This window comes from Phocoena sinus, chromosome 3 (assembly GCF_008692025.1).
Source record: "Phocoena sinus isolate mPhoSin1 chromosome 3, mPhoSin1.pri, whole genome shotgun sequence".
In the NCBI taxonomy this organism is placed as follows: domain Eukaryota; kingdom Metazoa; phylum Chordata; class Mammalia; order Artiodactyla; family Phocoenidae; genus Phocoena; species Phocoena sinus.
Window position 1 is genome coordinate 24,808,224 of NC_045765.1, and position 27,121 is coordinate 24,835,344.

The window sequence follows — 27,121 nt, forward strand, 5'->3', positions numbered from 1 at the left end:
ACTTTTTTCCCCCTCCCCTGAGCTAGCCAGTTATAAACCTCATGCCTCTTTTGTTCTTCCTTTTTAACTCAAAGCTTCTCTGTAACAGATTGACTAATTTGGGTTAAATAAAACACCTCAGTCATTTCTGTGGTAGTTGTGCTAATGAGATCCATACATAAGCCATGAGACAATGGCATCTGGTAAGCTTGTCATCTCTAGTTTGTGATCTCTTTGGACTGAGGACTTCCGGCCGAGTACTTCAACTTAGGAAGTCTAGGCACTAAGAGAACCACTCTGGAACACTGTGTTGTGGAGAATTGAGCTTAGGGATCTGGGGTTTTTGCCTTTTTTTTTTTTTAAGGTTAGCTGATTCATTTCCTAAAAAGATATCCCAATGTAATTGGCATCTCCCATTAATTTGGTCTAAGCATTGATAATATTAGTAAATTGGAATTTTGTGTGCTTTCTTTTACTTTTTTTTTTTTTTTTCGGTACGTGGGCCTCTCACTGTTGTGGCCTCTCCCGTTGCGGAGCACAGGCTCCGGACACGCAGGCTCAGCGGCCATGGCTCACGGGCCCAGCCGCTCCGCGGCACATGGGATCTTCCCGGACTGGGGCACGAACCCACGTCCCCTGCAGCGGCAGGCGGACTCTCAACCACTGCGCCACCAGGGAAGCCCTGGTCATGGGTCTTGATAATAATTATTGATGATCACTGACAGAGATTGGCCTTATTTTACATTTTTTTCTCTACAGTGGCACGCCAATGAGATGTTTGAGCATTTTGCAAGATGTAAAGAAAAATGCATTCATTTAGATTAAACTCTTTTTCATATCTTCTCTTTCTTAAGGTGCACTTACAGAGTGCTATGATGAACTGGGGAATAGGTATCAGCTTCCAGTCTACTGCTTGGCACCACCAATCAACATGATAGAGGAAAAGAGCGACATAGAGACTCTGGATATTCCTGAGCCACCACCCAATTCGGGGTATGAATCTCAGCTCCGTTTGCGCCTTTCCACCGGCAAGGACCTCAAACTTGCGGTCCGCAGCACAGACACAGTGTACCACATGAAGAGGCGGCTACATGCAGCAGAAGGAGTGGAACCGGCTAGTCAGCGGTGGTTCTTTTCTGGCAGACCTCTCACCGACAAAATGAAGTTGGAAGAGCTGAAGATCCCAAAGGACTATGTTGTACAGGTTATAATGAGCCAACCTTTGCAAAACCCAACACCAGTTGAGAACTGAACTGGTCCTGCTGGCTGTCCCTAGATCCCTCCTGCTCCTTTTTATTGTTGTTGTTATCATTTCCTACTCTATGGCGTGAAATTTATTTTCACTGCTCTGAATTCCTTATGAATGGATTTAGTTCTGAGGAATTACCAGTGAAAACTTCCATCTGTGATGGAGACCAACGAAAATAATTAATAAAACACAAAGAGCCAGCCTTTGAGACTCATGTAATTACAGTTTCTAATTCAAGAGGCAGTTAAGAAATAGATAACCATTTATTTTAAAATACCCAACAACTATATAATGGCTGTATTTAAATGATTTGGACTGTAAATAGAACATTGCATCCATGCAGAACAGCACCAAGCACCTGTGAATATAAAATTCTTAAAAAATAAATACAATTTCCAGAAATCATCAATAACAGTTATAAAATTTGAGCTTTTTAAAATGGAAACTGAAAAGAGCAGTACTTGAGGTTCTCTTCTTTTCTGGTCTTAATTCCTTGCTCAATTGATATTTAGCCATAAAGGAGTATAGACTGGCAAATTGTGTTTCAATATTGCTTTCCCCATCCCCATATGTTGAGCTCCTTGTTTACATTCACACTAAATTTTGGTGTCTTCCAGCACGTTGGTGGCAGGCACCTTTCTGGAACACTAGGCAATAATTGAGTCAGTGCATTCAGATCTCTGACTTTCAGCTGATAACTTAGTTGAAAAGTCTATTGTCCTCTTGCTGCATAGGTATTTTGAAATGTCTGTATAATGAAGCTGTTTCATATCCAGGCTTAGAAGGACACTACTATGTAAAACCTTCATTGATCTACCTACTCTGCTTAGAACTTTTCAGAGCTGACTGTGCCCCCAAATGCATGGATATGCATGGAATCAAGTACAGCTGGGAATGTACTTGAATCATTCCAGGGATTCAGGGGAATCCCAGGGAATGCATGGAATCAAGTACAGCTGTTCCTACTGTAGGATAATAAAGTAATTATCTCTTCTCCCCCAATTTGCAGGAAGGGTGTAAGGAAAACCCATTCTGTCTGTGCCTGGGAGAATTGTGCCTGTCTTCAATCTTTTAGAAAAAATTTCAACTCATAATTTGCTAGAGTGAAATATTTACTGACATCACTTAAACATCGACAGTGAGACCAAATGTTGATACGTTGCTTTATACTTTAGTGCTTTCCATAGTTCACTGTTACCTGTAGTTGTGGTGGATGAGAATTTTCCTCTCTCATCTTTCCTAGCAAAGAGGCAAATTAAGAAGCATCTGCAGATTATATTAGAGGACTGAAAAATTTGGTGAGATAACCTGACTCTTCTGTACTAGGACTGGAACAAAGCTGCCAAGGATTATATTTAATTTGGAGCCTTTTCAAGGTTGGTCCCATAAGTGAGAAGGGGGCTACCAAGTGATTTCTGAACCCCTGAGAATCCATGAGATGGAAAAGTAGAGGCAAGAAGGCACTTACCTTGTTCTCAAATGAGAAATAATCAAACCTTCACATGTATTTTGGATGTGAAGCACCATTATTAATTTTAATGGCAAAATGAAACTAGTTTAAATGTAATGTTTAAAATACTATTAAATTTCCTATAGCCTGATTGCACATAATATCTATAATTGTAACATATCATGTTTCTGAGAGCTTTAACTGCTTCTCTTTTCCATACAATCATTTTAAAGATGTGGCTACATTTAATTTAGGTTTACTGATAATTGAATCTAAATTCAAGAGGCAACAGCAGCATTAATTCCAAAGGAGTATTTTTATATATGGAGGTGGAGATATGCGAGGGTATTTCAATATAATGCCCCTGTCATCAAAATGTTTCCTTATTAATTTGTGTGTCACATTGAACAGCAACATCTCTCAAAGTTTGTCAACTGGAGGACAAAAAAAGTGTTCAAATCTATTTTTCTTAAGTAAATTTGGTGATATAATAATCTATAGTTGGTAGTTTTTTTTTGTTGAGGATTGGAGCTCTCTTAATAGTTTATTTTATTTTAAAGGAACGTGTACTTTGAATTAACAATTTTCTGGGCATTTAACTAACCTAGATGAGAAAACCATGGTGCTGTTTAATTGTAAATAGATTGATATAAGATTGGACCAATACTTGATGTGTACAATTTTAGTATGTAGGGTTTTTGTGCTTTTTTTAAAAAAAAAGTTCAATTTTTCTCTTTGTCTTTGCCTTTATTCTGGGTTTTTAATTATTACTACTCTCCACAATAAGGGTAATCTGCTTCATTCTGATAAAAAAAAAAACAAAAAACCTCTAAAAAGGTTTTTCTCCTTTTTAAAACCTCCCAGCTCAGTAACTAACAAGTTCATTACTACCAAACTTAGGCTCTACTATGTCAAACCATACATGGTCATTTATAGATCTACTTTATTTGCTGCATTGAAATCTTGGTCTCAAATAGGTTGTTGTTTTTTTCTTTTAAGAATCATGCTGTAAACCAAAACCCATAATTCAGTTTTTCAGAAGCACTGAGCTCATTTCTTTATCCATTTTGGATCAAAGTGGTAGGCTTTGATTGTTAATTTTTATTTAAAATAAGTGATACATACACATGGGGAAAAAAATCCAAACATACCGAAGTGAAGAGTCTCTCTGAAGATGCCTGTTCTTCCTATCCCATTTCTTCTCCCCAGAGGTAACAGCTGTTCCCAGTTTTCTGGATAGCTTTAAAGATGCTCTGCCACAGTGGTTCTCAAACTTCAGCATGCATCAGAATTACCTGGAAGGCCTATTAAAACACAGATTGCTGTGCTCTTCCCCCAGAGGTTCAGAGTTAGTAGGTCTGAGTGGGGTCTAATAATTTGCATTTCTAAAAGTTCTCAGGTGATGCTGCTGCTACTAGTCTGGGGATTCCAATGTGAGAACCACTGTTTTAGTGTATGTGAGTATATTTACCCGCCCTACCCTGTTTTTTCCATAAATAACATATGCTATTCTATACATTTGATTTTTCTCTAAAATGGTTAGTCTTAGAGATTGTTCCATATACGTTGAGCTAGATCTGCTTCATTCCTCTTACAGGTGCAGTAGTATTCCATTGTCTGGAGTACCACAGGTCAGTCTGGCTGTTTCTAGTCTTTTGGTACTATAAACCATGCTACTGTGAAATGTCCTTTTCTATAGCTACATCTTTACGTCTATGTACATTGCTATATCAAACAGTATATACATTTAGGGAGTAGATGCTGAATTGCCCTCCAAATAGATTTTAACCAATTTAATACTATAGCAATATGACTGCTCTTATTTTCCTATGTTCTGACCAACTTTTTTTTTCCCATAAATTTATTTATTTATTTATTTTTGGCTGCATTGGGTCTTTGTTGCTGTGCACTGGCTTTCTCTAGTTGTGGTGAGCGGGGGCTACTCTTAGTGGCGGTGTGCAGGCTTCTCATTGCGGTGGCTTCTCTTGTTGTGGAGCACCAGCTCTAGGCGTGCAGGCCCAGCTGTTGTGGCACTCAGGCTCAGTAGTTGTGGCTTGCGGGCTCCAGAGCGCAGGCTCAGTAGTTCTGGCACGTGGGCTTAGTTGCTCTGCGGCATGTGGGATCCTCCTCGACCAGGGCTCGAACCCGTGCCCCCTGCATTGGCAGGCGGACTCTTAACCACTGCGTCACCAGGGAAGTCCCTGACCAACTTACTGATCTTTGACAGTCTAGGTGGAAACCTGTGTCATGTGGTTTTACTTTGTGTTATGGGATCTTAGTTCCCCGATCAGGGATTGAACCCATGGCCTCAGCAGCAAAAGCATGGAGTCCTAACCACTGGACTGCCAGGGGATTCCCGCTAGCTCCATTTAGTTTTTGTAGTACCGTTGTGGGGAAGACAAAAGTTTTGGCTGCTAAGCATTACTCATAAGTGTGTTATCGAAATCTCATGACTATTAGAGTAAATACAGAGAATGTTCATAGTAATTAACATGATTTCAGTTATTACGTGTGACTTATGAATGACAGTCTTAGGCAGTATTCTTGTCTGTTGCACATTGACAAAGTGATTTTTGATTATTAAGTACTCTGGAACTCACTGAATGCCTTACGGTCAGTTATATTGCATATATTATTTCCTTAAGAAATGCTTGGTTTGTAGTAAATGAGCTGTATTTCTTTAATCACCAAACATGTCCCTCAGAAATCTATGGTAGAAGGAGATGTGGTAATTAGCATTAGGTAGAAGGGGTTTCTGAGCCAGTGAAATGCCAGCTTAAAACTTAAACAGAATCTGCTAAGACTGAAGTGAGTTACTCAAATCACTTGTTCTCAGTACAAGCGTCTAAATTTGAACTCTGGTCCTGCCACTAGTGAGTCATTAAGAACCTTGGGTAAGGTTCTTAATCTTTTTTTTTTTTTTTTTTTTTTTTGCGGTACGCGGGCCTCTCACTGTTGTGGCCTCTCCCGTTGCAGAGCACAGGCTCCGGACGCGCAGGCTCAGCGGCCACGGCTCACGGGCCCAGCCGCTCCGCGGCATGTGGGATCTTCCCGGACCGGGGCACGAACCCGTGTCCCCTGCATCGGCAGGCGGACTCTCAACCACTGCGCCACCAGGGAAGCCCGAGGTTCTTAATCTTGACACCTCAATTTCCTCATCTGTAAATTGAGGATAACACTTAATTCGCAGGGTTAGGGGATAAATTCATGCGTCTAAAGCCCCTGCGTGACCCATTGCAAGCACTTACTTAGTGGTCGTTATCATCATTAACATCACAGTAGTCAAGGAGGATTCACAAATCCCATGCTAAAGACACTTAAAAATTATTCAAAGCATTAATTATACAATAGAATTATACAAGGGCATGTAATAATTATTTTACCCTAGTAGATTTGGTATAGTTGCTTAAGCACTTAACTCATCAAAGAGTAATTTAAATTCTAGGAAGAACACAGTCCCCATATCCTTAAAAGTCAGTTTCCCTTACGGTTGGAGGCACTTCGCCATTTGCCAATTTGAAGTTTGTTTTAGCCTAAGGAGTGGGAGAATTAGAATTCTGAAAGTATTGGACCACTAGTGACAAATGTTAGGAAAGCACCACCTTCCGACTGCTTGGCTCCAGTAAGAGTTGGTAATTATTTGGATACACAGGAACCTAATGGACAGAGTTGATCTGAAAAGCAGCAGCAGAGTTGGGACATGTCAACAAAGAGAGAGTTTTTGCTTCACTTACATAACTGTGAGTCATTTGTGAGGTCTAAAGGTTATTAAAGTTTAGGATATGCTGATTGAGGAGTGCTTATCTGAACCCCGCATGTGTAAAAATCAATTTAAAGATATCTACTTTGATGTTCTAAATTTATTTTTAGAGATGTTAACAATTGTAATTACTTATACTTTCAAAATGATTTATTCCAAGAAGACTCTCTCTTTGGCTCACATTAACTTGTGACACTTTCTTCTTTTCGGGCACAGCTTTCTCCTCTTTCACTGCTTTCTGACTCTCCTGGTATTTGTTCATGGAGAAGATAGTAAACAGCTTAAATTCCTTGTAATTAAGACGCTTGTGTTGGGGGGCAAAAAGAAAAGTTATTTCAGGAAGGCTTTGATACTTTGTTTCAGATGACAGCAGGATTGTAATCATTTCTCATTTAAAACCTTGGAAACTTTATTAAAGAGGCCCAGTAATTAGGACATAATTGTAGTCTAATTGTAGTCTAGGAACCAGGAACAGAGTCTATTGTAGACTCTAAAGTCACCAAGGGTCACTTTCTTACTTCTGCTACATCAAGTCCAGACTCTGTCAGGCTGCCATCTGAGCTTCTTCAGAGTATGATCCATCTTTTTAAACCGTAAACCTGAGCTCTCACTTGTTAGTCAACATGGACTTCCTCTTTAAATACGCAGGATCCACTGTCTTCTCCACAGTTGTTTTCTCTGGGGATTTAGCTCATGTGTTCCCATCTAAGAATTTCTTCCTTTCTGCTTATTAAAATCTATAAACCCTTCCCCTAAGACCAACTGCTGCCATATTGATATATTTCCTTCTTTCAACTGAACTTCTAAACAAAATTTCCTTCTCCAAACTTCTATAATTTTATATCCACATTCTGTGACATAGCACTTATTCAGTCCTCTCTCACAGGCCTATATATCTCTTTAGTTTTTTATGATCCCAGAGCCATGACACGCTCCAGTAGGTTTTTCCCACCCTCTTCCTCCCCCGTCTCCAGTGTAGGTAGCAGGACAGGGTCCTCTACCTTTGTACAGAGGGGCTGCCGGGCCACACTTTAGGGATCTGCACTTACACAGTCACCTGTGATGTCAAAGTCATGGTACAGGTCTCTGAGTTGCTGTTTTTTAATTTTGAAGAGAAAGTTGTACATGTGGAAGTTGGATGGGCCAATTTTCAGCTCCCCATCCAGGTCAAGCAGCTCAAAAACAGGCCGGGAATGGCGGAAAATAAATTGCTCTTCCAAATGGTTCTGCTTTGAGAGAAATACGGAAACATGTTGTTGGTGCTGCTTTCTAAACTTGCGACATCAAGACTCATATATTCACTAATCCATTTCCTAGAGAGCTAAAAGCAAAAGGCAGAATCATAGCAGCTCAGGGCTGAAAGGGTTCTATGGTCCATGTACCAGATCCTGCTTCATCATCTGCATTCAGGGGGGACTTACGCCACCTGTAGTGATTGGTTCTGCTAGACAGAACTCCAGTCACTAGAATGTATTTCCTTATGTTCAGTGAAAATCTACTTATGAAAATTGTGGCACTGGCAGTAAAATGCTGACACAAGGTGCCTTTCCTCAAGGAGTGGGAAAGAGGTAAATACACACTAGGAGTGTGTACCAGGTAAGGTGGGAACCCGAAGAAGAGTGTGTCTTGTCTTTATCATTCATCCCCTTCAGAAAGTTCTCTGAGAAAAGGGATCACTGAGGAAGAGAGGCAATTAGGATTACTGGTGATGATTTTAAGACCCACCAGCTAGAAGGGGCAAGGAAGGGCATGCCAAGGAGGGATGTGACAGGATGAGATTTGTTCTTTATAAAGGCAATGTGGGAGGGAGGCTGGATAACCTTTGGGAACTCCTAGGTTATAGATGGGCCATTTAGGTACCAAAAGTAGTTCTCCCACCATTTTTTTCCTTCCTGGTTCAAGTGAAAAGAAAAATTCTGATGCACTCTTAATTCGGTGCTACCTTTAGCAAAATGGTGGCAGCAGCCAAGCTGTGCCCCCTCTGCTCCACAGAGCCTGACTCGTTACTTGCCTCCTGTGCCAGCAGTATGCAAACCAGCATGTAGAACTGGTCAAAACCAATCTCGCCCACAGCATTCCAGTCCAGCATGTTAAACACAATTGTGATCTGGTTCCGTTTCAGGTCAGTCACGTGATGAAGGAAGTGGTAGAATAGCACATCTGTTGGTAAGGAGATGAGATGGATTATTCTGAAACGGTTCCAAAATGTTAAACATCTGGGAACCACATAAATGGTTGTCATGTTGGAAGCTTGTTGACCTGGCCATAGTAATGATAATATTTTGTTTCCGGCTTTGCCACTATACCTCCCACAATTTCTCAAACCTCAGTTTGCCCTTGAGCTGTGTGGAAAAGCACTGTACCTGGACTTGTGGAGAAGGAGATAGGGGATAGGGCTTGGTTCCTGAGCCCAGCTTACATGCTCGACGGAGCAGACAGATGTGTATACGTAACCAATAAAAGTCTCAAAGTGCTCCTGGTACATAGAAGGAAGAGTTTAATTCTCAACTGGGGGCCTATGATACACTCTTGGAAAAGCTGACATTTCACCTGGGCCTTTCACTTGAGAGAATTAAAACGAGAAATTTTAAAAATCATTCCTCTTCTGTAAAAGTATCACTTTTCCTCATGGCTACATAAAGCAAATGCATTCAGTGATGGGGGAAAAGAGCTATCACTGAGCATCTTAGACGCTGGGCACTTTAAGTGCCACATGTCACTGAACCCTGACAACCCTACACAGCCTTTTACAATAAGCCTCAGGTAGTAACTAATCTCAGGGCTTCTTGAGCTGTAATAGGCATACCAATCACTTGAGGATCTTGTAAAAACACCAGTTCTGATTAGGAACTCTGGCATGGGACTGAGTCTGCATTCTTAAGCTCCCAAGCAATGCGGCAGCTGCTGGTCAGTGGACCACACTTTGAGTGGCAGAGCTGGGATTCAGATGTGGTCCGTCTGACTCCACAGCCTTGCTCTTTCCACAGTGAAGCCATATCTTTTGCACATTAGTTAATGCATATACAGTCATATACAATCAGAGGAAAAAATACTGTAAAGGACAGGGAAAGTATTTGCCTGAAATTCCACTCACTAATCATCTGTCTCAGGGAGTGTTAGATGGAAGAAACAAACATGGTGATACGTTTACACAGTGATATATGGCTGTACAGGTTGTATGTACAAATCACCCAGGGGATTTCAGGGATTTTCAAGTGTAACTTTGTCTACATGTGATTTCTCCTTGCCCATTGATTACAGAGACTACCTCCTGCACAAGACATGGCTCCACTAAATCCGTAAAGCACATCTGTGTGGTTTGGAGTCCTGGCTGAAGCTGGCTAAGTGCACAGTGAAACCAGTCGTCACAATGTCATGATCTGGGGGTTTCTGATGGCCTCTTGATGTTCCTTCCCCACGTCCCACCAGGTATGAGTCCAACCAGGTACGAGCACTTGGGAACAACACACCATGTGTAAACACCATGATGTTTGCTCCTTGAGAAATGTTTTATTGTGAGACTTAGTAGTTACTAAACAAATACTGTTTTTCAATCAGCTGGCTCTGGCCCACTCAAGTCTCCAAGGCTTTAAGTCACTATCTCCCTGGAAGGCAAAACTCAAGGCTATGCCTTCTCCCATCCAGTCCCTTGGTGACCAGAGGACACAAATATGACTTTATCTCTTGGGTATTGCATTACCAGGGAGTGATTTAGTTACCAGGGAGATCAGACTCTGCTCAGCAAATGCTGGTGAGACTAAGAGTGTGGGCTTTGGGTTTTGGTCCCAGATCTTCTGTTTACATCTAGGCGTCCTACAGTTGCTTTATCTAGGACTGGGTTATTGTGAAGATTTGGTGACATACTGTGTGTAAACTGGAGGCATGAAAGTATGAGAAAATTAAAGTATCTTTTTATTATTTTATAAAGATTGAATGAACTCTTTAAAATATCTTTATGGAAGAAACTCCTTATTGATAAATGACATCTCTCTCAGGTCACAATGAGTCGGACACCTTATTTATACCCAGTCCTGAAAACAAAACAGACAAACGAAAAAAACCTAGGGGACTTCCCTGGTGGTCCAGTGGTTAAGAATCCGCCTTCCAATGCAGGGGACACGGGTTCGATCCCTGGTCTGGGAACTAAGATCCCACATGCTGTGGGGCAACTAAGCCTGTGCGCCACAACTACTGAGCCTGCGTGCCACAACTAGAGAGAAGCCCACATGCAGCAATGAAGAGCCTGCACACCGCAATGAAAGTGCCCGCCTGCCACAACTAAGACCCGATGCAGCCAAAAATATATATAAATAAATAAATATTTTTTAAAGAAAACCTAAAGTGTTTTAATTGGTCTTCTATTAGTTTGTGCACTCAAAGGCAGGGTCGAGATCATCAGCATTTTCTGGTCACTCACAATTACCAAGAATTAGAAGCGATCTCGCAGATCATCTGATTCAAACCTCCCATTCGATAGACGAGAAGTCTTGCTAAGGGAGTCTTGAGGGTTAATGCCTGAGTGGGGCTCAGTCCCCAGGAATAGTTGTAATAATAAGGAACATTTATTAAATCCTTACAGTGTGCCAGGCACCATGCTAAGCATTTTCCATGCATTATCTCATTTATCTTTTTTTTTTCCAACTGTGAGATGGACTCCATTATTAGAAGCCTCACTTACAGATGAGGAAAATGAGACTTAAAAGAGGATGATGTTCTCCAAAACACCAAGGAATAATGGGTGGAGGACCTAACCCCAGAGCCTGCAATTTTATCCTCCTCACAGAACAGCCTTCAAGTCTCAGTTGGCAATTTTTCTCTGTGCTTCATTTAGAAGATATAATATATACATTAATGAAATAGTTTCTGGTTCTATAAATTTTCCTGCACATTCGTTAAAAACCAGGTAATGACCCAGAGGAAGCATTTCTGAAAGTACTAACCATTCAAGGTTTTCTTGCGGTGCACATCAAGAAGGTGAAAATACTCCACCAAAGCCTTCACATTTCTCACGGATAATAAGCAATATAGTTTATCCAGATAGAGGTACCACAGAAACGATCCTTGCTTCAGTTTCATTATGGTGCCCTTTAAGCCGAAGACTCTGGCAACCTGAAGTAGAAGAGAGAATTCTGCCTGAGAATTAGAATGTTGGATAGAGAGAAGCTCTGGTAATAAAGGTCTTCCTACGTCAAAGCATCATAGGAAACAGTCAATAAAAAAATTAAAATTGTGGGAATCCAGTGGGGTCCAGTGGTTAGGACTCAGTGCTTTCACTGCCGTGGCCCGGGTTCAAGCCCTGGTTGGGGAAATAAGATCCCACAAGCCACTCGGAGCAGCCAAAGAAAAAAATGGTTGAGAATTTTCCAAAACCCATGAAAGACACCCACCCACAGACTGTGCTCATCATCATTATCAAGGTGAACAGTTACATAACTACATGTTACATAGTAACATGTTACCCTGTTGTAAGTGTATTAATATATTAACTCATTTAGTCCAAAGATTAATCATACAATCCTATGAGGTGGAGATGATCGTACCTATTTTACAGGTTAAGAAACAGGCTCAAGTTACAATCTATTATGTATAAAATAAATAAACAACAGGGATATATTGTACAGCAAATATAGCCAATATATATATATGTTTTTTTGGCCATGCTCCCATAGCACGAGGGATCTTAGTTCCTGGACCAGGGATTGAACCCGCACCGTTGGCAGTGAAAGCGCAAAGTCCTAACCATGGGACCGCCAGGGAATTCCCTAGCCAGTATTTTATAATGACTATAAATAGATTATAACCTTTAAAAATTGTGAACCACTATGTTGTACGCCTGTAACTTGTATAATATTGTACATGAATTGTATCAATAAAAAGTTTTTTAAAAAGGCTCAGAAAAGTTAAGTAATCTTTCCTAAAGTCACTAAGCTAATTAGTAGTGATGTCAGCATGTGAACCTAGTCTGGCAATAATCACTGCTTTTTAATAGCTATGCTATATTCCCTCTCAAAAGACTGAAGTCCTAAGTAGTTGAGATAAGAAGAAATACATATATGTACACATCAGAGTGAAACTGCATTATACCAAAGACAAAGATTTTAAAGGCAATCAGAGAAGAAAGATTATCTTCAAAGGACTAATGATTAAACTTAACAATCAACTTCTTCACAACATGGAAACCAAAACATAATGTAATACTATTTCAATGTGTAAAAACAATCATAGCCAAGCTAAAATTACACACTCAGTAAAATCGTCTTTCAAGACTGAAGGGAAGTTCCTTAAAGTTAAACATGAGATTACCATATAACCTAGCATTTCCACTCCTAGATATATATCCAAAAGAAATGAAAACAAGTGTTCAGATACTTGTACAAAATGTTTATAGCAGCACTATTCACAATAGGCAAAAGGTGGAAACAGCCCAAATGTCCATCAACTGATGAATGGACAAATGAAATGGTAGCACATCCATACAGTGAAATACTTAGCCATGAAAGAGAATGATACGTGTTACAATGTAGATGAACCTTATAGTTAAGTGAAAGGAGCCAGGCACAGAAGGTCACATATTGTATGATTCCATTTATATTAAATATCCAGAAGAGGCAAAGCCATGGAGACTGAAAGCAGATCAGTCGTTGCCAGGGGCTGTGGGCTGGGGGAGTGGGTGATGGGAAGTGACTGCTTACTGGATATAAGGATTCCCACTGGGGTGATGAAAATGTTTCAAACTGGACAGAGGTGATGGTTGAACAACACTGTCGATGTACTAAATGCCACTGAATTGTACACTTTAAAATAGGTAATTTTATATTATGTGAGTTCCACCTTCATTTAAAAGAATGAGGAGGAAAATCAAACTTGAATTTGATCAATTTATAGAAAATATAAATCAGGGAAATAGGACAGCAGAGGTCCATGTTAAATGACACTACGGGGACACAATCAACAAAACCCAGACTGTGGAAAGCTCTAAAAGAAAATGACTCCACTTCTTCAATAAACATTTACAAGAAAAGAAAAAGAGATGGAAGAGGGATCTTTAGATTAATAGTTAAATTTCTTTCGAATCACATCAACCAATTACAGTGTATGGACTTATGAGGATCCTAATTCATATAGTTGGTATACGTAAAAACCCACAGAAACAAACAACAAAAGCATGAGATGATGGAGAACTATGAACACTGATTGAATGTAATGTTAGGAATGACAGTGGATGTGGTGGTGGTTTAAAAAGATAAAATGGTAAGATGCCTGGAATTTGCTTCAAAATAATCCAGGCCCGTGGGTGTTGGTATACATATAACAGGATTGTTCAAACATGAACTGACTGATGAGTGTACAGGAGTACTAGCTTATACTATTCTTTCTACTTTGAATATGTTTGAAATTTTCTATAGTGAAAAAAAAAATTAGGATGAGATAAAGCTGTATTCAGGCAAAAACAAACAAACAACCAAACAACTAAGAATGATCACCAACGGACCCTCCCAAAAGAAATTCTAAAGGATCAACTTATGGTAGTCAGAGAATGATCACAGAAAATCCAAGATATCAGAAGGAATAGAGATATCAGAAGGAATAGAGAGCAACAAAGTAGTAAAAATACGTGGGTCAGTGCAAGTAAACAACCATGGGGTAAAATAATGTCATAGGGAGTTTAAAATTATAAAATTTAAATGCAATACAATTATGACAGAAGGAGGGAGCTAACAAAATAAATCCATACACCCAAAAACAAAATTAACAGCCATAAGTGAATTCTTCACTTCTTCTTCACTTCTTCATTCACTTCACTTCTGAAGTGAATTCTTCAGAAGGCACAGAAAAATAATTCCATATGGAAACACAGAAGTTCAAGAAGGGATGAAGAGTACCAGAAATTGAAAATATGTGAGTAAATCTAAATGAATCTTGACTGTATAAAACACTAAAAATAACGTCACATGAAGAGGCCAGCTGTGGTGCCCTCAGAACTCACCAGGAGCTACGTAGGGAAAGATCTATTGCTGCTAGGGGAAGGGAGAAAAAAATGGTGTAATATTTAACTGCATTTTCCCAGCGTATTAGGGTGAGTACTGCTACCTACTGTAACAATTCCCAAAATGTCAGAACTCTCTTTTCCAATGCCATAGTAGCAGTAACATTCAAGATGATGGTGCTCTGAGGGTGCCATGGTGTACACAGAGTAGAAATATAATGTTGTACACGTGAAACTTATTTAATGTTATAAACCAACGTCACACCAATAAAAAATAAATTTAAAAAGTAGATGATGGTTCCCTATCAGTCTTGAGTTCCTCAGTGACTACGCGAAAAGACAGAGGATCTTTTCATGTCCTGGGGGTGAGCACCGTGGATTTTATCTGGGCCTTGAGAGTGAGGGGTTCCTCTCTCCCAGCAGCAGAAAGCTATTGCTTTGAAGAATTTTGCTTTTGCTACTTCTAAGGAAGTAGATGAGACCTTATACTCATCCCCTGGCAGGCACCAACCACCTCCTTCACTCCTGCATCAGCAAGAACTGGCAGTCTCCAGTCTGCTGCCCTGCCCCCAGTTTTTCTCACAGGCTCCCATTGGCGACCCGTGGGAAGGAGTTTGCCAGTGTGCGTGATTGCCCCTTGTGTCTGGGAACTCCAGCTATTCCACACTGACGTGGTATCCCAAACTTTGCCTCTAATGATCTGCTCAAACTTTGGTTAAAGTTTTCTTCACCACCTGTCCGGTGGCTGCCGTTTTCAGCCATGTTCTGCCAAAGGTCCAATGGTTGGTGTGCCCTCTCTCTCCTTGCAGGGGCTTGTTCTTTGTGAGAATTCACTTTCCTTGGTTGCCTTGTGACCTCAGTTCTTTGATATGCTCAAGAAAAGTTACAGTTTGGTAGATCATCCATCTTCTTTTCTCACTAAGATAGATGCCACATTCTTTGTGGCTTTCTATACAGTAAGAAACCATCTTTGTTGTGTTAAAGCCACCAAGACGTTGAGGGTCTTATTGCAGCGTAACAGCCTGTTCAAATGGATACAGTGGTTTTTATCTGCATTTCCCCGATGACTAATGAAGTTGAGCATGTTTACATGGGCATATTTGCCATCTGTATTTTGTTTCAAGACAGAGGCACAGATGTTGATGTAAGGATAGACATTTCCTGTCTTAGATCTAGAAAGACTTCTCCAAGGAGCCATAGTATCATTTTATGGAAAATTGTATTTGGAGACCACAATCTAGGCTCTGCTTAGCTTTTCTGATCTATGAGCCTGTTGGCTTTCTGTTTGGTCTCGTGACCTCTTTCCCTAAGCTCTGCAGTTTAGGATTTGGCAGATGTCTTGAGGGCAAAAGCCTAGAGTAAGATACCACTAGTAGTCACTGGAATGGCTAGAGTTTTTAAAACCTGATGATATCAGTGTGATTGGAGCAACATCACTTGTGGGAATGTAAAGTGATAGAACCACTTTGTAAAATACTTGGACAGCCTCTTAAAAAGTTAACCATATACTTAGCGTGTGATCCGGCAATTGCACTCCTAGGTGCCTCTAGGAAAATGAAAATATATATCCATACAAAGCCTTGTAAACAAATGTTCGTAGTAGCTTTACTCATGATAACAAGACTGGCAACTCAAATGTCCATCAGCAGCTAAATGGATAAACAAATTGTGGTATATCCATACACTACTCAGCAATTAGAAAGAACGAACCACAAATACCTACAACAACATGATGAATCTCAAAAATATGCTGAGTGAAAAGAAGCCAGGCTTAAAAGAGCACTACTGTATGATTCCATTTATATGGTTAACTAGGAAAGATATTTCCAATATATGGTGACAGAAAACATTAGTGGTTGCCTGGGGTGAGGCATGTGAATGGGGACTGACTTACGAAGAAGCATACCTTGGAAACGTTACTTAGCCTCTCTAGAGGGAGATAAAATATCTGCTTTCCAGGAATGCAAGAATGTTTCAATAAATGAAATTTACCATGTCTATAGGCTAGATGAGAAAACTCATGATAAATGCAGAAGAAACATTTGATAAAGTTCTACAGCTATGAGAAAAACTTATTAGCAAATTACGTATAGCAAGGAACTTTGTGTGAAGGTTTTCTGCCACAATCTTTGGTAAACATCATACTTAAAGGAGAAACTTTAAACCCTTTTCCATCAAATATGGGACCAAGACAAGAATTCCTATTTTCACGGTTACTGTTTAACATAAAGCTAAAGATTCTAGCAAATGCTATAGGAAAGTAGAAGAAATAAGAAGTGTAAAGGGGCTTCCCTGGTAGCACAGTGGTTGAGAGTCCGCCTGCCGATGCAGGGGACATGGGTTCATGCCCCGGTCCGGGATGATCCCACATGCCACGGAGCGGCTGGGCCCGTGAGCCATGGCCACTGAGCCTGCACGTCCGGAGCCTGTGCTCCGCAACGGGAGAGGCTGCAACAGTGAGAGGCCCACGTACCACAAAAAAAAAAAGAAGTGTAAGGATTGTTACAGCAGAAGCTGTACAAAGACCCGTGACATCTCTCAACTTAGCGGTGTCCTCTTGGCCCTCTAGCAGGGCAGGCTAGAAGTGCTGCCCTAGGGAGCAGCCCTTGGCCAAGGACAGATGAGGTTTAGAGGAAAATTCCCCAGTGTCCTTGACTGTCAGATAGGCTGAGTCTGAAGTGTGTTGCATCATCCTGATCCCCAGAATCCCCCAGTGGGATTAAGCCCCAGTTGGCCACAGCAGTAATCATCTACAAAGTACACCCTTTACTGGCTTCAAGTGTCTCCTGTCTTAGCTTCCCACTCCCTACTCGTGCCTCCTGGCATCACCTCCCAAATAAACTATTTGCATTCAGATTCTTATCTTTGGGGAAATCTAGCCTAAGAATACAGTCAAATGCTTTTTCTGTGACTATCAAGAGTATGTGATTTTCTTCCTTACTTTGTCAATCCAGTGTCTTACTTTAATGGTTTTTATTCCTAGATAGAACCATTCTTTTATTTCTGGATAAACCTTTCTTAGTCATGATGTTTTTATTAGCCTCTGGTTTCATCTTGCTCGTATTCCCCACCCCCACATCTATTTCCTAAGTGAAATTAGTCTACAATTTTCTTTTACTATTCCTACCTAATTGTAGTAAAGCTCATCTCATAAAAATGAGTATATTTCCTTTTTTCTATCTTCTTAAAGTATTTATATGAAGGGAGAGATTATTTGTAAAACCACATAACCTGATGTCTTTCAGTGGGGGCAGACTTTAGATTTTTGATTCATTTCTTTATTGGTTATTAGCTTATTTAGGCTTATTTCTTATTGAAATTGTGTCTTTTATATGTCATATCTCATATTTATATATCATTTGTTTATATCATTTATATTTTCTTCTACATGATTACCCATTTCACATAAATTAAAATGTATTCACATAAAATTGTTTAAAATACTGATATCAAAATCTCTACTGTACCTAGTATCCTGTCACTTTTTTCATTTTCATTGTCTTAGGGAATATTTTTCTTTCTGCAACTCTTTTTATCTTTTTGACCAGCCTTGTCTGTTGGTTATCTCAGAGATATAGCTTTGGTTTTGTTGAACCTCTCTGATTTCTTACAACTGTACTTAAGTATAATTTACATATCATAAGATTCAGCCATTTCAAGTATACAATTTAGTGATTTTTTAGTAAACTTGCCAAGTTATTATATCATCACCATAATCCAGTTTTAGAACATTTTCATCACCCCAATAAGACTCCTCATGTCCATTTCAGCCTAGTCCTTGGCAACCATTAATCTGCTTTCTGTCCCTATGGATTTGCCTTTTCTAGACATTGCATACAAATGGAATCATATAACGTGTGCTCTTTTGTGTCTGGCTTCTTTCACTTACAACATTTTTGAGTGAAGCGCTCCATTTTTGTTTCTCATTTCATTTTTTCTGGAGCTATCGCAGAGCCAGTCTCACAGAGTCGTGTGTGGCTTGGCCCGGCTTGGGGATGAACTGGAACTGGGACTCCCAGTCCCAGCCCCTCTAGACTGACCTGTGGTCAGAGCCCCCACCTCCCAGTGGGAAAGCCTCCCCCATTGTGCCCTCACCCCCTTCACAATGTTGGTCAAATGGACTGAAACTAATGAAAGACCGGCCTTCCAGCTTGTTCTGGGAGGTTTAAACTTGGGCTTACTTGGTGAGAGCCCAGTCTTGTGCTGCATTTCCTCCTTTTAGTGATAAAGACCCTCTACGATTGCAACCACTCATTAGGTTGTGGGGACATTTCAAAGTGCTTGGCAACCTTTACTCAGGGCATCCTTTGTGCAGACCACCACCAGTACCCTAGGCTTCTGCATTTGGCTTTCCAAATTTAGAACTATACTTGGTGTTTGCATGCGACTCAGGAAGGGGTGAAAACACCTCAACATGGACCTTCTCCGCAGGGACGTGGTCTATTGGAGTGTGACATTCCCCGAGACTCAATTTGCTTATGTGGGAGAGTTACCATAATAAGCTTTACAGGTTGCCCACCTGCCCACCCCTCAGCACTCGCTGCTTGGAACCTACTTAGATTTAGATACAAGTGTTAACTGTCCTAGAGACAGTTAACAGTAGCAGGTGGAAAACGGACAGGATCGAGGATGATGGTGGTCAAAGAAAACTTCAATTCTATGTATAATGAGCTTATTTTTAAAAATTGTAAAATTAAGAATAAGGAAGTTTTTTTACCTAATATGCAGATATATCTGAAGATCCATCAGGAAGCATGTGATAAGTAAGTCCCCACGGAGCGCTCTCTCTTAGCCCTGTAATCCTGGCCAGTTGGTGGATCTCGGTGGGGCAGAGCCCCTGGGAAGCAGGAAGCGAGCCGGGGAGCCTGGGTTTTCAGGGACTGACCGCCGCCGCAAGGGCGCAGCATTTCCCGCGCTAGGAGGCAGCACCACGCCGAGCAATCCGCACCGGATCCGCCCGCAGGATGTGCAGCCCGGGGCTAGTGCCCTCGCCCGCCGGGCGCCCCCACCTGAAAAGTGGGCGCGAGCAGAGCAGCCGCGCGGGGCCGTTGCGGGGCGGATTCAATGATTAATGCCTGTTCGCCTTTTTGGTCTTTGGACAGCAATCAGTGGGCGCTCCCGACTAACCAGTCTGCTTCCCCTTTCGCTCCCGCAGAAATTTTGGGAGCCACGAGACACGGTGGGCCTCCCAGACCCGGTATGGTCCCGCCGAAGGGTCCACTAAGCTCGCCAAAGCCTAGTCCGTGGCTCGCGGGCGTGCGGCGCGCGGGGGACTACAGTTTCCAGAGTGCCCTGCGGCGACGGGCGGAGCCGGGGAGCGCCCGCAGCCAATTAGGGGGTCTCCGGGCGCTGCCGGGGAGCGGCAGGTGGAGTCGGGCCGATGGGCGGGAGCGGGGCCGGGTCCCCGGAACGCGTCCCGGGGCTTGCGGGCTGGGCTGGGGCGCGGCGCGAATTGGGTCTACATCGGGAGGCGGCCCGGAGATTGGACCGAGCGGGGGCGGGGACCGCGGCCGCCTGCGCGGTTCCGGGTGCTCCCGCCGCGCGCAGCCCAGGGCGCACTTGACCGGGGTCTGGCTGCGGGGAAGGGCGGGTCTGGGGAGAACCCCAGAGCGCCGCGGCGTCCTCCAGCCCCTCCCTCGCGGCCGCCGGAGCTACAGCCCGAGCCGGCTCCACCTCGCCCGCCGGCTCGCGTGCCCTCAGCCATGGCTTTCGCCAATTTCCGCCGCATCCTGCGCCGGTCTACCTTCGAGAAGAGAAAGTCCCGCGAATATGAGCACGTCCGCCGGGACCTGGACCCCAACGAGGTGTGGGAGATCGTGGGCGAGCTGGGCGATGGTGCCTTCGGCAAGGTTTACAAGGTGAGGGCGCTGTGTTTGGTGGTGCGTGGCTCGGGGCGCGTGGAGCGGCTCCGGAAGGAAGGGGCGCTGGCCCTGGTCAGTCTCGGCCACGGCTCGGGAGAACGCAGAGGGCTGCCCGGCCCTGAACTCGGAGTCCCGGGGTCCCGTCCTGGTGATCCTTGTTCTTCGTTGGGGTCGGGGGTGGGGTATCCTGACACAGCCCGGCTGAGTCCCTGCGTGCCGGACGCCCCCTCCGGGCACGGCTGCTGCCCCCGAGCTAAGTTTCTGAGCACTTCCTGTGCGCCCTGCACGGCTCTCGGCGCCGCAGGGGGAGAAAAAGGGGGCGCTTATAGGACTTTAGCATCCGAGACGAGGCATCCGCGGTAAAACTGATACTAGGCATACTTTTTAAGGGAGGCCACTCAGATTCTGTGAGAGTGCCGAGGCGCTGGGGGCAGAGAAACTCGGCTGCGTCTGGAAGGGTTGAGTCCGGTGAAGCTGGGGACACACCTGAAGACGAGCCAGAGACGGGAGAGACAGGAGGCGGAGGGGGGTGTTATCTAGAGTGAGAGGTTTGGCATGGAAATGTGGTCTGGGGCTGGGCAGAGGGGAAAGTCAGGGCCTCGTGAATCCTGCGCTTAGGGGTCAGATTTGAGTATGTGGATGAGTCACAGCTGGGGAGTCTCCCAGTCTGAAGTCACCTTTCCCTAGAAGAATGAAAGGCCAGAGAGCTTTTGTGGAGGGGTGGGTGGGGCAGAGCTGATTATTTGTAGACACGTTTGCAGCAGGCCATTGTCGGGTTTCTGGTCCTGAGAACACATTCTGAGTTGCTCAGTTGTATTGGGGGCCCAAACACTTAGAGCTTGACTCCACGCTTTCCCTGATCTCCTTTCCCCCAGGAAGCTCTTTACTGAGAGAAACCCACATGTTAAGCTGGTGGTTTCTACAGGAGGGCACCTCCTTCCTAAGCCACCATCACCTTCTTTGGGGCTCCTGTAGCTTGTAGATCACTCTGACCCCAGGGTTTCCCTTTTAGGAGCCTGGACCACAGAGAGAGCTTCTCTAGGCCACCCCTGGTCAAGACTTGCTCTCTTTGCCTTGAAAGTGGTGGAGAGCCTAATCACCAAAGTGTAGTCCCTGGAGGAGTACCACCAGCATCACCTGGGAGCTCGTTAGAAATGCAGAATCTCGGGCCCCACCCTAGACCTAATAAATAATAAAGTAGGGTCTGCATTTTAACAGATGCCCAGATCCCCCTGATTAGAATCCCCCATGTTAGGTGCGCTTTAAGTTTGAGAAACATTGCTCTAGGGGCAATTTTTAAGTCACCCAGGCCCCTCAGGGTGCCTGTTTTGTTCCCTTACCACCTCCCCAAGGAGCCAGCACTTCCTTTTACAGGGTGAAAGCCCCACTGGAGCAAAGGTTTTGTGGTTGGAAGGCTGGCCTCTGTGACACTCATACCTGTGGCTCTCAGCTGCCTTGATTTGCTGCCTTTCTCTGCCTGAGGGTTCTGCACGTATTCCAGGGCCCTCAGCACATACTTCACTGGCACATCTTTTCTTTCCCCTTCTCAGAGCTGCCTCTTCCTCCTAGCGGCACCAGGAAACTGTCCTCAGTCTTGCGGCCCCGCCGGACACCCCACCGGTGTACTTGCCTTCCCCTGAAGGAGCCTGCTCTGCCAGGTGTGCTCTGACCACCGTGAGAACAGCTGGACCCTTGGTCAGCTCACCACATCCCCCGCTTTCTCCAGAAGGTTAAGTTGGTGTTTTTAGTGCATGATGTTTTTCTGTTAGGGGCGGACTTTCCATTGCAGTCTTGTCCCTGTCCCCTAATGAATCCTGGCTTCATAAGGTTCATTTTCTTTCAAACCTAAATGCAGAACTTTGCTTCTAGGCTGGTAAGATTTCCCCTTGTCAGTTTCGACTGTCATTTCCTCCTGCTTTAGCCCCATAAAACTCCCTTACAGCTCTGAAAGTTTCATACAAAGGAGCATCTGATTCGCAAGTTATTTTGTCTCCTCCTGGTTCTCCAGAGCACGTGAACCCTGTTAAAAGTGAGTCTAGTGCTCAAAGCTGTGAGCCGGCTGCACCACAAGCCCTTCCCCACCACCTCCGAACCCATGATTTTCTCATAATTAAGACAAGGGGAAGGTAGATCAGGAGAGCTGTGTGATGGCTGACACACCTGGACATTTATTAGGTTCCCTGCCTGGCCTTAGTGTGTGACCCTCTCTGATCTAACCCAACCCCATGTTACACGCAGGAATACGGGGGCTCAGGGAAAGGAAGGGACTAGAACCCAAGGCTCTGGGCTTAGTTACCAGCTAAGGAAGACCTGTCTTGGATCAGAGATCCCTGTGACCTCGTCTCCTATCCTGAAAAAGTGCTGCTTAGGCCCTTAGAGTTGAAGTTGAAGCAGGTGTTGCTTTACTAAAGATTCTAATGAGGGACCATAACTCCTTCCCACTTCTTTGTTCCCTGGCATGGCCATTTCAGCAGCACAGGCCAGAGGTTCCATCTAGGTTTTATGTCTGGGACCAGAACTTCCATTTTGACGTGGCACCTTGGTAACCAGTTGGCTGCGAGCTGGTGAAGTGATGGCCAGCAGCACCTCCTCTCGCTGTCCTAGAGCTAGCAGATTTTTCTCCTGGCAGCCTAGGTGGTGAAGGCCTTTCTGAGGATTTCGCTGGTGTAAGAAGCCATAGGAATCCCAATTTGTCAAAGGCTCATCAGAAGAGGACTCCAATTACAGATTTCCCGAGGAGTGTCTTGCAGAGGGTCAAAGCCTAATGTCTTGAGACATTAGTGTCTCACGATGTGGAGCCTCTTTTTCCCTCTTCTCCCTGATAAATCATCAGTTGATCTCGGGAGAGAAAGAGGCTGGTAGGATTGATTTTTTGCAGTCAAGTTCATGCTCACCTACTCCTTAAGTGATTTCAAAAGAAAATCATTTCTCGTTCATTACTAGATACAAAGTAAAAGTCACAAGCTATATAGTTTCAAAATTCTTGCCCTTAATAATAATCTTTACTCTAAAGACAAGATGGAGGGTTGAATGGAAGAAACTGCTTTCAGCAGGGTGTGCCTGCTGTCCTAGCTGTGGGTGAAACAGGTACTTATGTGCTGAACAGAGACAGGGAGCATGGGGGCGTGAAAGAGTTGGGTTAACAGGCTGAGATGATTTTTCTGCTTCTTGAAAATTGCTTTAGCGTCTTATGTTGTCTTTAAGCTTTTAAAAGGTTTATGATTTTGCAAAATTAGGTGTATAGTACAAATTTGTTTTTCATTAAAAAGAAAAACATTACCTTAAGTCCCATCAGTTGCTGTTGACATTTTGATATATTTCCTTCCAGACTTAATCGATTTTTATGGAGAAAAAAATTTTTTTAATGTAGGGTTGTAATAATACACACCTACAGTGTTTTATGTTATCTTTCATTCCTAAAGCCTCTTCCTGTGTTATTCTGAATGCTTCACACATACCTTCTGGGATGGCTCAGTGCCCCCATGATTTTAATCTTATTGGATATTTAAGTAATTCCTACCCCCCCATTTTCTTTTTACTATTAACAAGTTAAAATTTTTTTAAAAATAAATTTATTTTTGGCTGCACTGCGTCTTTGTTGCTGCACGCAGGCTTTTCTCTAGTTGTGGCGAGTGGGGGCTACTCTTCGTGTGGTGCGTGGGCTTATCGCTGTGGCTTCTCTTGTTGCAAGGCACGGGCTCTAGGCACACAGGCTTCAGTAGTTGTGGCATGCGGGCTCAGTAGTTGTGGCTCACGGGCTCTAGAGCACAGGCTCAGCACTTGTGGCACACGGCCTTAGTTGCTCTGCAGCATGTGGGATCTTCCTATGCCAGGGCTCGAACCAGTGTCCCCTGCATTGGCAGGCGGATTCTTAACCACTGCACCACCAGGGAAGCCCAACAAGTTAAAATTGATTAAATGCTTACCATGTGCCAGGCGCTGTGCTAAGCCCTTTACACAATACAGTCAGGTCTGCTGTAATGTAAATATGCCTTCCTAAAAATCCCTGAATTGTGCAAAACATGCAACAAAAATCAGAGGCCTTGTGAGAAAAATGGGGCTAAGGGCACAACACTCAAAAACTTCATCAGCACATTAGAAAAAAATAAAGATAGGAACCTAAAAAACAAGTAGCACCGTTTTACACAAGTTTTGCAGATAAGAAAGACAAAATTATCACAATAAATACAACACTGAACTGGGAAAGAGGTCTGCAAGGATGCTTGTGGCTGTGGGTGGGAAGCATTGCAGTATGTGAAGCTGTGGAAGGAGGGTTATCTGAAAAGAGGGTTGTCTGAAATCAGGGGGGCACGTTGGACCCCCAGATGGGGTAGGTGTGGCTTAAAGGTTGCTGAGAGATGTTTGAGGTGCCTGTGCCATTTGTGCATTCCTTTGCTGCTTGGCTCATCTGGGTGAAGTTTTCTGCGTTCACCCAGTGTTTCTGGCAGACAGAACAGAACATAAGCAAATGTGAATTTAGCGTTTTGATAAAATTGTTCCCTAATACATCAGTGGCGTTGGAACAAAACTGGCATTTTTTAAAGTAAACTTTATAGCAAAGCTGACTGTATATTTTTATTTATTTATTTTTGGCTGCATTGGGTCTTTGTTGCTGCGCACAGGCTTTCTCTAGTTGCGGCGAACGGGGGCTACTCTTCGTTGCGGTGCGTGGGCTTCCCATTGCGGTGGCTTCTCTTGTTGTGGAGCACAGGCTCTAGGCACCCAGGCTTCAGTAGTTGCGGCACGCGGGCTTCAGTAGTTGTGGTTCACGGGCTCTAGAGCGCAGGCTCAGTAGTTGTGGCGCACGGGCTTAGTTGCTCCGTGGCGTGTGGGGTCTTCCTGGACCAGGGCTCGAACCCATGTCGCCTGCATTGGCAGGCGAATTCTTAACTACTGCACCACCAGGGAAGCCCTAGGCTGACTCTATATTGATGAACAGCTTTGCTTGTAAAGTTTTTATATTTTAAATCATTTTTTTATGCTAGACTCCTAGAAGGGAGTTACTCGGTTGAGGGAGTGATGCATGGCTCTTTGAGGGTAGTTTTTAAAAGAAAATGAGATAAGTTAATAGAAGCCCCCTTCGCCCCTTGCCTTCGCTTAAGAGCCAATCCCCGAGTTCTCTGGGACCCTGCAGGAACCCGGGATCTTGGCAGCAGCTGCCCCACGGGTGGGGACCTCAGGTGCCCCCGGGCTCAGAGAGCCATCGTTAACCCCCATCCTTCGGGTGCCATATCCTGCCCTGCCACCCAGTGCAGACAAAGCTGAGGTTCTGAGCCCTCCCCGGCCAGGCCAGCTCCTTTCCCCTCATCTCTGCCTAAGAGTTTTAAAGCCTGGGTTTCCGCTTCCTCCTTCCTCCGGGGTCTGCCGAGGTCTCCCGTGCGCCTCCCCTCCTCCTCCGGAAAGAGCTCTGCCCCCAGGCAGTAACCTTATTTCCGCTGAGTCTAGTGTTTTTAAACACAAGTCCATGCTATTGTGAGTAGGTTCCTGGCTGGGTCCTAAAACCAAGGTGGCCGGAGCTTCCTGGGGATGTTGCCTGCCCAGGGGGTCTGCCTGGGTCTGGAGGGGCAGATTTAGCACTGGCCGCCCTGAGACTTGTTCTGGCTGGGTCTAGAGCAGGCCAGGGTGAAGTGAGCTAAACAACTAACAGCGCCCCCAGCCTTCACCTCCATCCAGGGTCCCCTGGCCTCCCGAGGTTACCCGGACTAGGGGGAAATCCCCAGGGGCTGCCGCCCCACAGGCCCCGAGAAAACAGCCCAGGATGGTCACTCCCAGGCCCAGCTCCTGCTGAGGCCAGTGGAGTAGGGTGGTTAAGGGAAGCAACTGGGGCTCAGGAGGATCTGGGTTGTAACCCCAGACAAGTGATTCCCCCGTCTTCTGAGCCTCAGACTCTTTTGTCTGTAAAACGGAGGTGAAAATTTGGAGGACGATGGAGGACGAGATGAGCTAGGGAGGTGTATACATCCGGCACCTGATCTCCATCCAGGAAGTGGGCAGGAAAGAATGATAGTTCATTATGGTTGATGCTCTTGCTATCAAATGGAGAAGGTCCTGGCCGGTTACTGCAGCTTAAACTGGGGACAAGCAGAAGGCCTTCAGTGTTTGTAGCTTGTCCATGATACCAGGCTCCCCACCTTACTGACATTTGGGGCAGCTCATTCTTTGCTGTGGGGGCTGCCTGTGTATTATAGGATGTTAGCGGCATCTCTGGCTTCTACCCACAAAAGTACCACCACTGCCGGCACCTCCCCCTCCACCCGCAGTTGCGAAAAATGTCTCTGGACAAGGCCACATGTCCCCTGGGGGACCAGATCACTCCCGTGGCGCACTGCTGCCTCATACAAATGAATGTGCCTCGATTCAGTTCAGCAAACAGGCCGCGTTCACCTGTGTGTATCACATCCCTGGGGGTGTGTGATGAAAGACTCGGGCCTCACAGCCAGGCAGACCAGGCTTTCAATCCTGGCTGCCCCACTTTGCCGCTGTGTGAAGTCAGGTGAGTGGCTTGTCTCTGACCCTCAGTTTCCCCATGTGTCCAGTGGGGCCGAGACCAGTACTCACCCCACAGAGCAGCTGTGAGAATCAGACCGGTAGCTCATAGGTGCTCAGGATGGGCCAGGCGCCTGCCACCCCTGCTGTTTTCAGGGCCACACGGGGGGAGGAAAAGAAAGCTCTGCCAGGGTGAGCGAGCTGTAGCGGGACCAAGATGGGGCTAGAGTGAGAAGGGACGGCTTCCACCGGGCGGGGCGGGTGGGACGGGATAGAAGGCTGGAGGGAAGGAAGTCTGGGCCAGGAGAGAGGCCAGACAGTGAGGCCTGCCTGAGGTTGTCCCCTGGTG

General features: G+C 44.3%; 3 protein-coding genes across 9 annotated transcripts in view; 2 read left to right on the forward strand and 1 right to left on the reverse strand.

Moving 5' to 3' along the window:
• UBTD2 (ubiquitin domain containing 2) overlaps positions 1-4,554 on the forward strand; it is a 58,896-nt gene extending 54,342 nt beyond the window's left edge. For all 4 annotated transcript variants that reach the window (XM_032626200.1, XM_032626202.1, XM_032626203.1 and 1 more), the window contains exon 3: positions 834-4,554. In XM_032626200.1, coding sequence (XP_032482091.1) covers positions 834-1,231 — 398 coding nt within the window. In that variant the 3' untranslated portion in view covers positions 1,232-4,554. The remainder of the gene's footprint in view (positions 1-833) is intronic.
• A 1,199-nt stretch (positions 4,555-5,753) lies between these two features.
• Positions 5,754-22,013, reverse strand: EFCAB9 (EF-hand calcium binding domain 9). 3 transcript variants are annotated; one of them, XM_032626207.1, is made up of 5 exons: positions 21,724-22,013; positions 11,379-11,547; positions 8,450-8,598; positions 7,488-7,664; positions 5,754-6,742 (listed from the first exon to the last, which is right to left on the reverse strand). In XM_032626207.1, exons 2-5 carry the CDS (start codon positions 11,512-11,514, stop codon positions 6,554-6,556), a joined length of 651 nt encoding a protein of 216 aa, XP_032482098.1. In that variant the 5' UTR covers positions 11,515-11,547; positions 21,724-22,013; the 3' UTR covers positions 5,754-6,553. The 3 variants fall into 3 exon arrangements, with proteins under 3 accessions (XP_032482098.1, XP_032482097.1, XP_032482095.1); XM_032626206.1 differs by lacking the exon at positions 21,724-22,013 and adding an exon at positions 19,143-19,252; XM_032626204.1 differs by lacking the exon at positions 21,724-22,013 and having other exon boundaries at positions 11,379-12,121.
• Positions 19,899-27,121, forward strand: part of STK10 (serine/threonine kinase 10) — a 121,244-nt gene continuing 114,021 nt past the window's right edge. For both annotated transcript variants that reach the window (XR_004349138.1, XM_032626199.1), the window contains exon 1: positions 19,899-20,283. Coding sequence is in view for 1 of the 2 variants with exons in the window: in XM_032626199.1 (XP_032482090.1) it covers positions 20,128-20,283 (156 nt within the window). In the remaining variant the exon portion in view is untranslated. The remainder of the gene's footprint in view (positions 20,284-27,121) is intronic.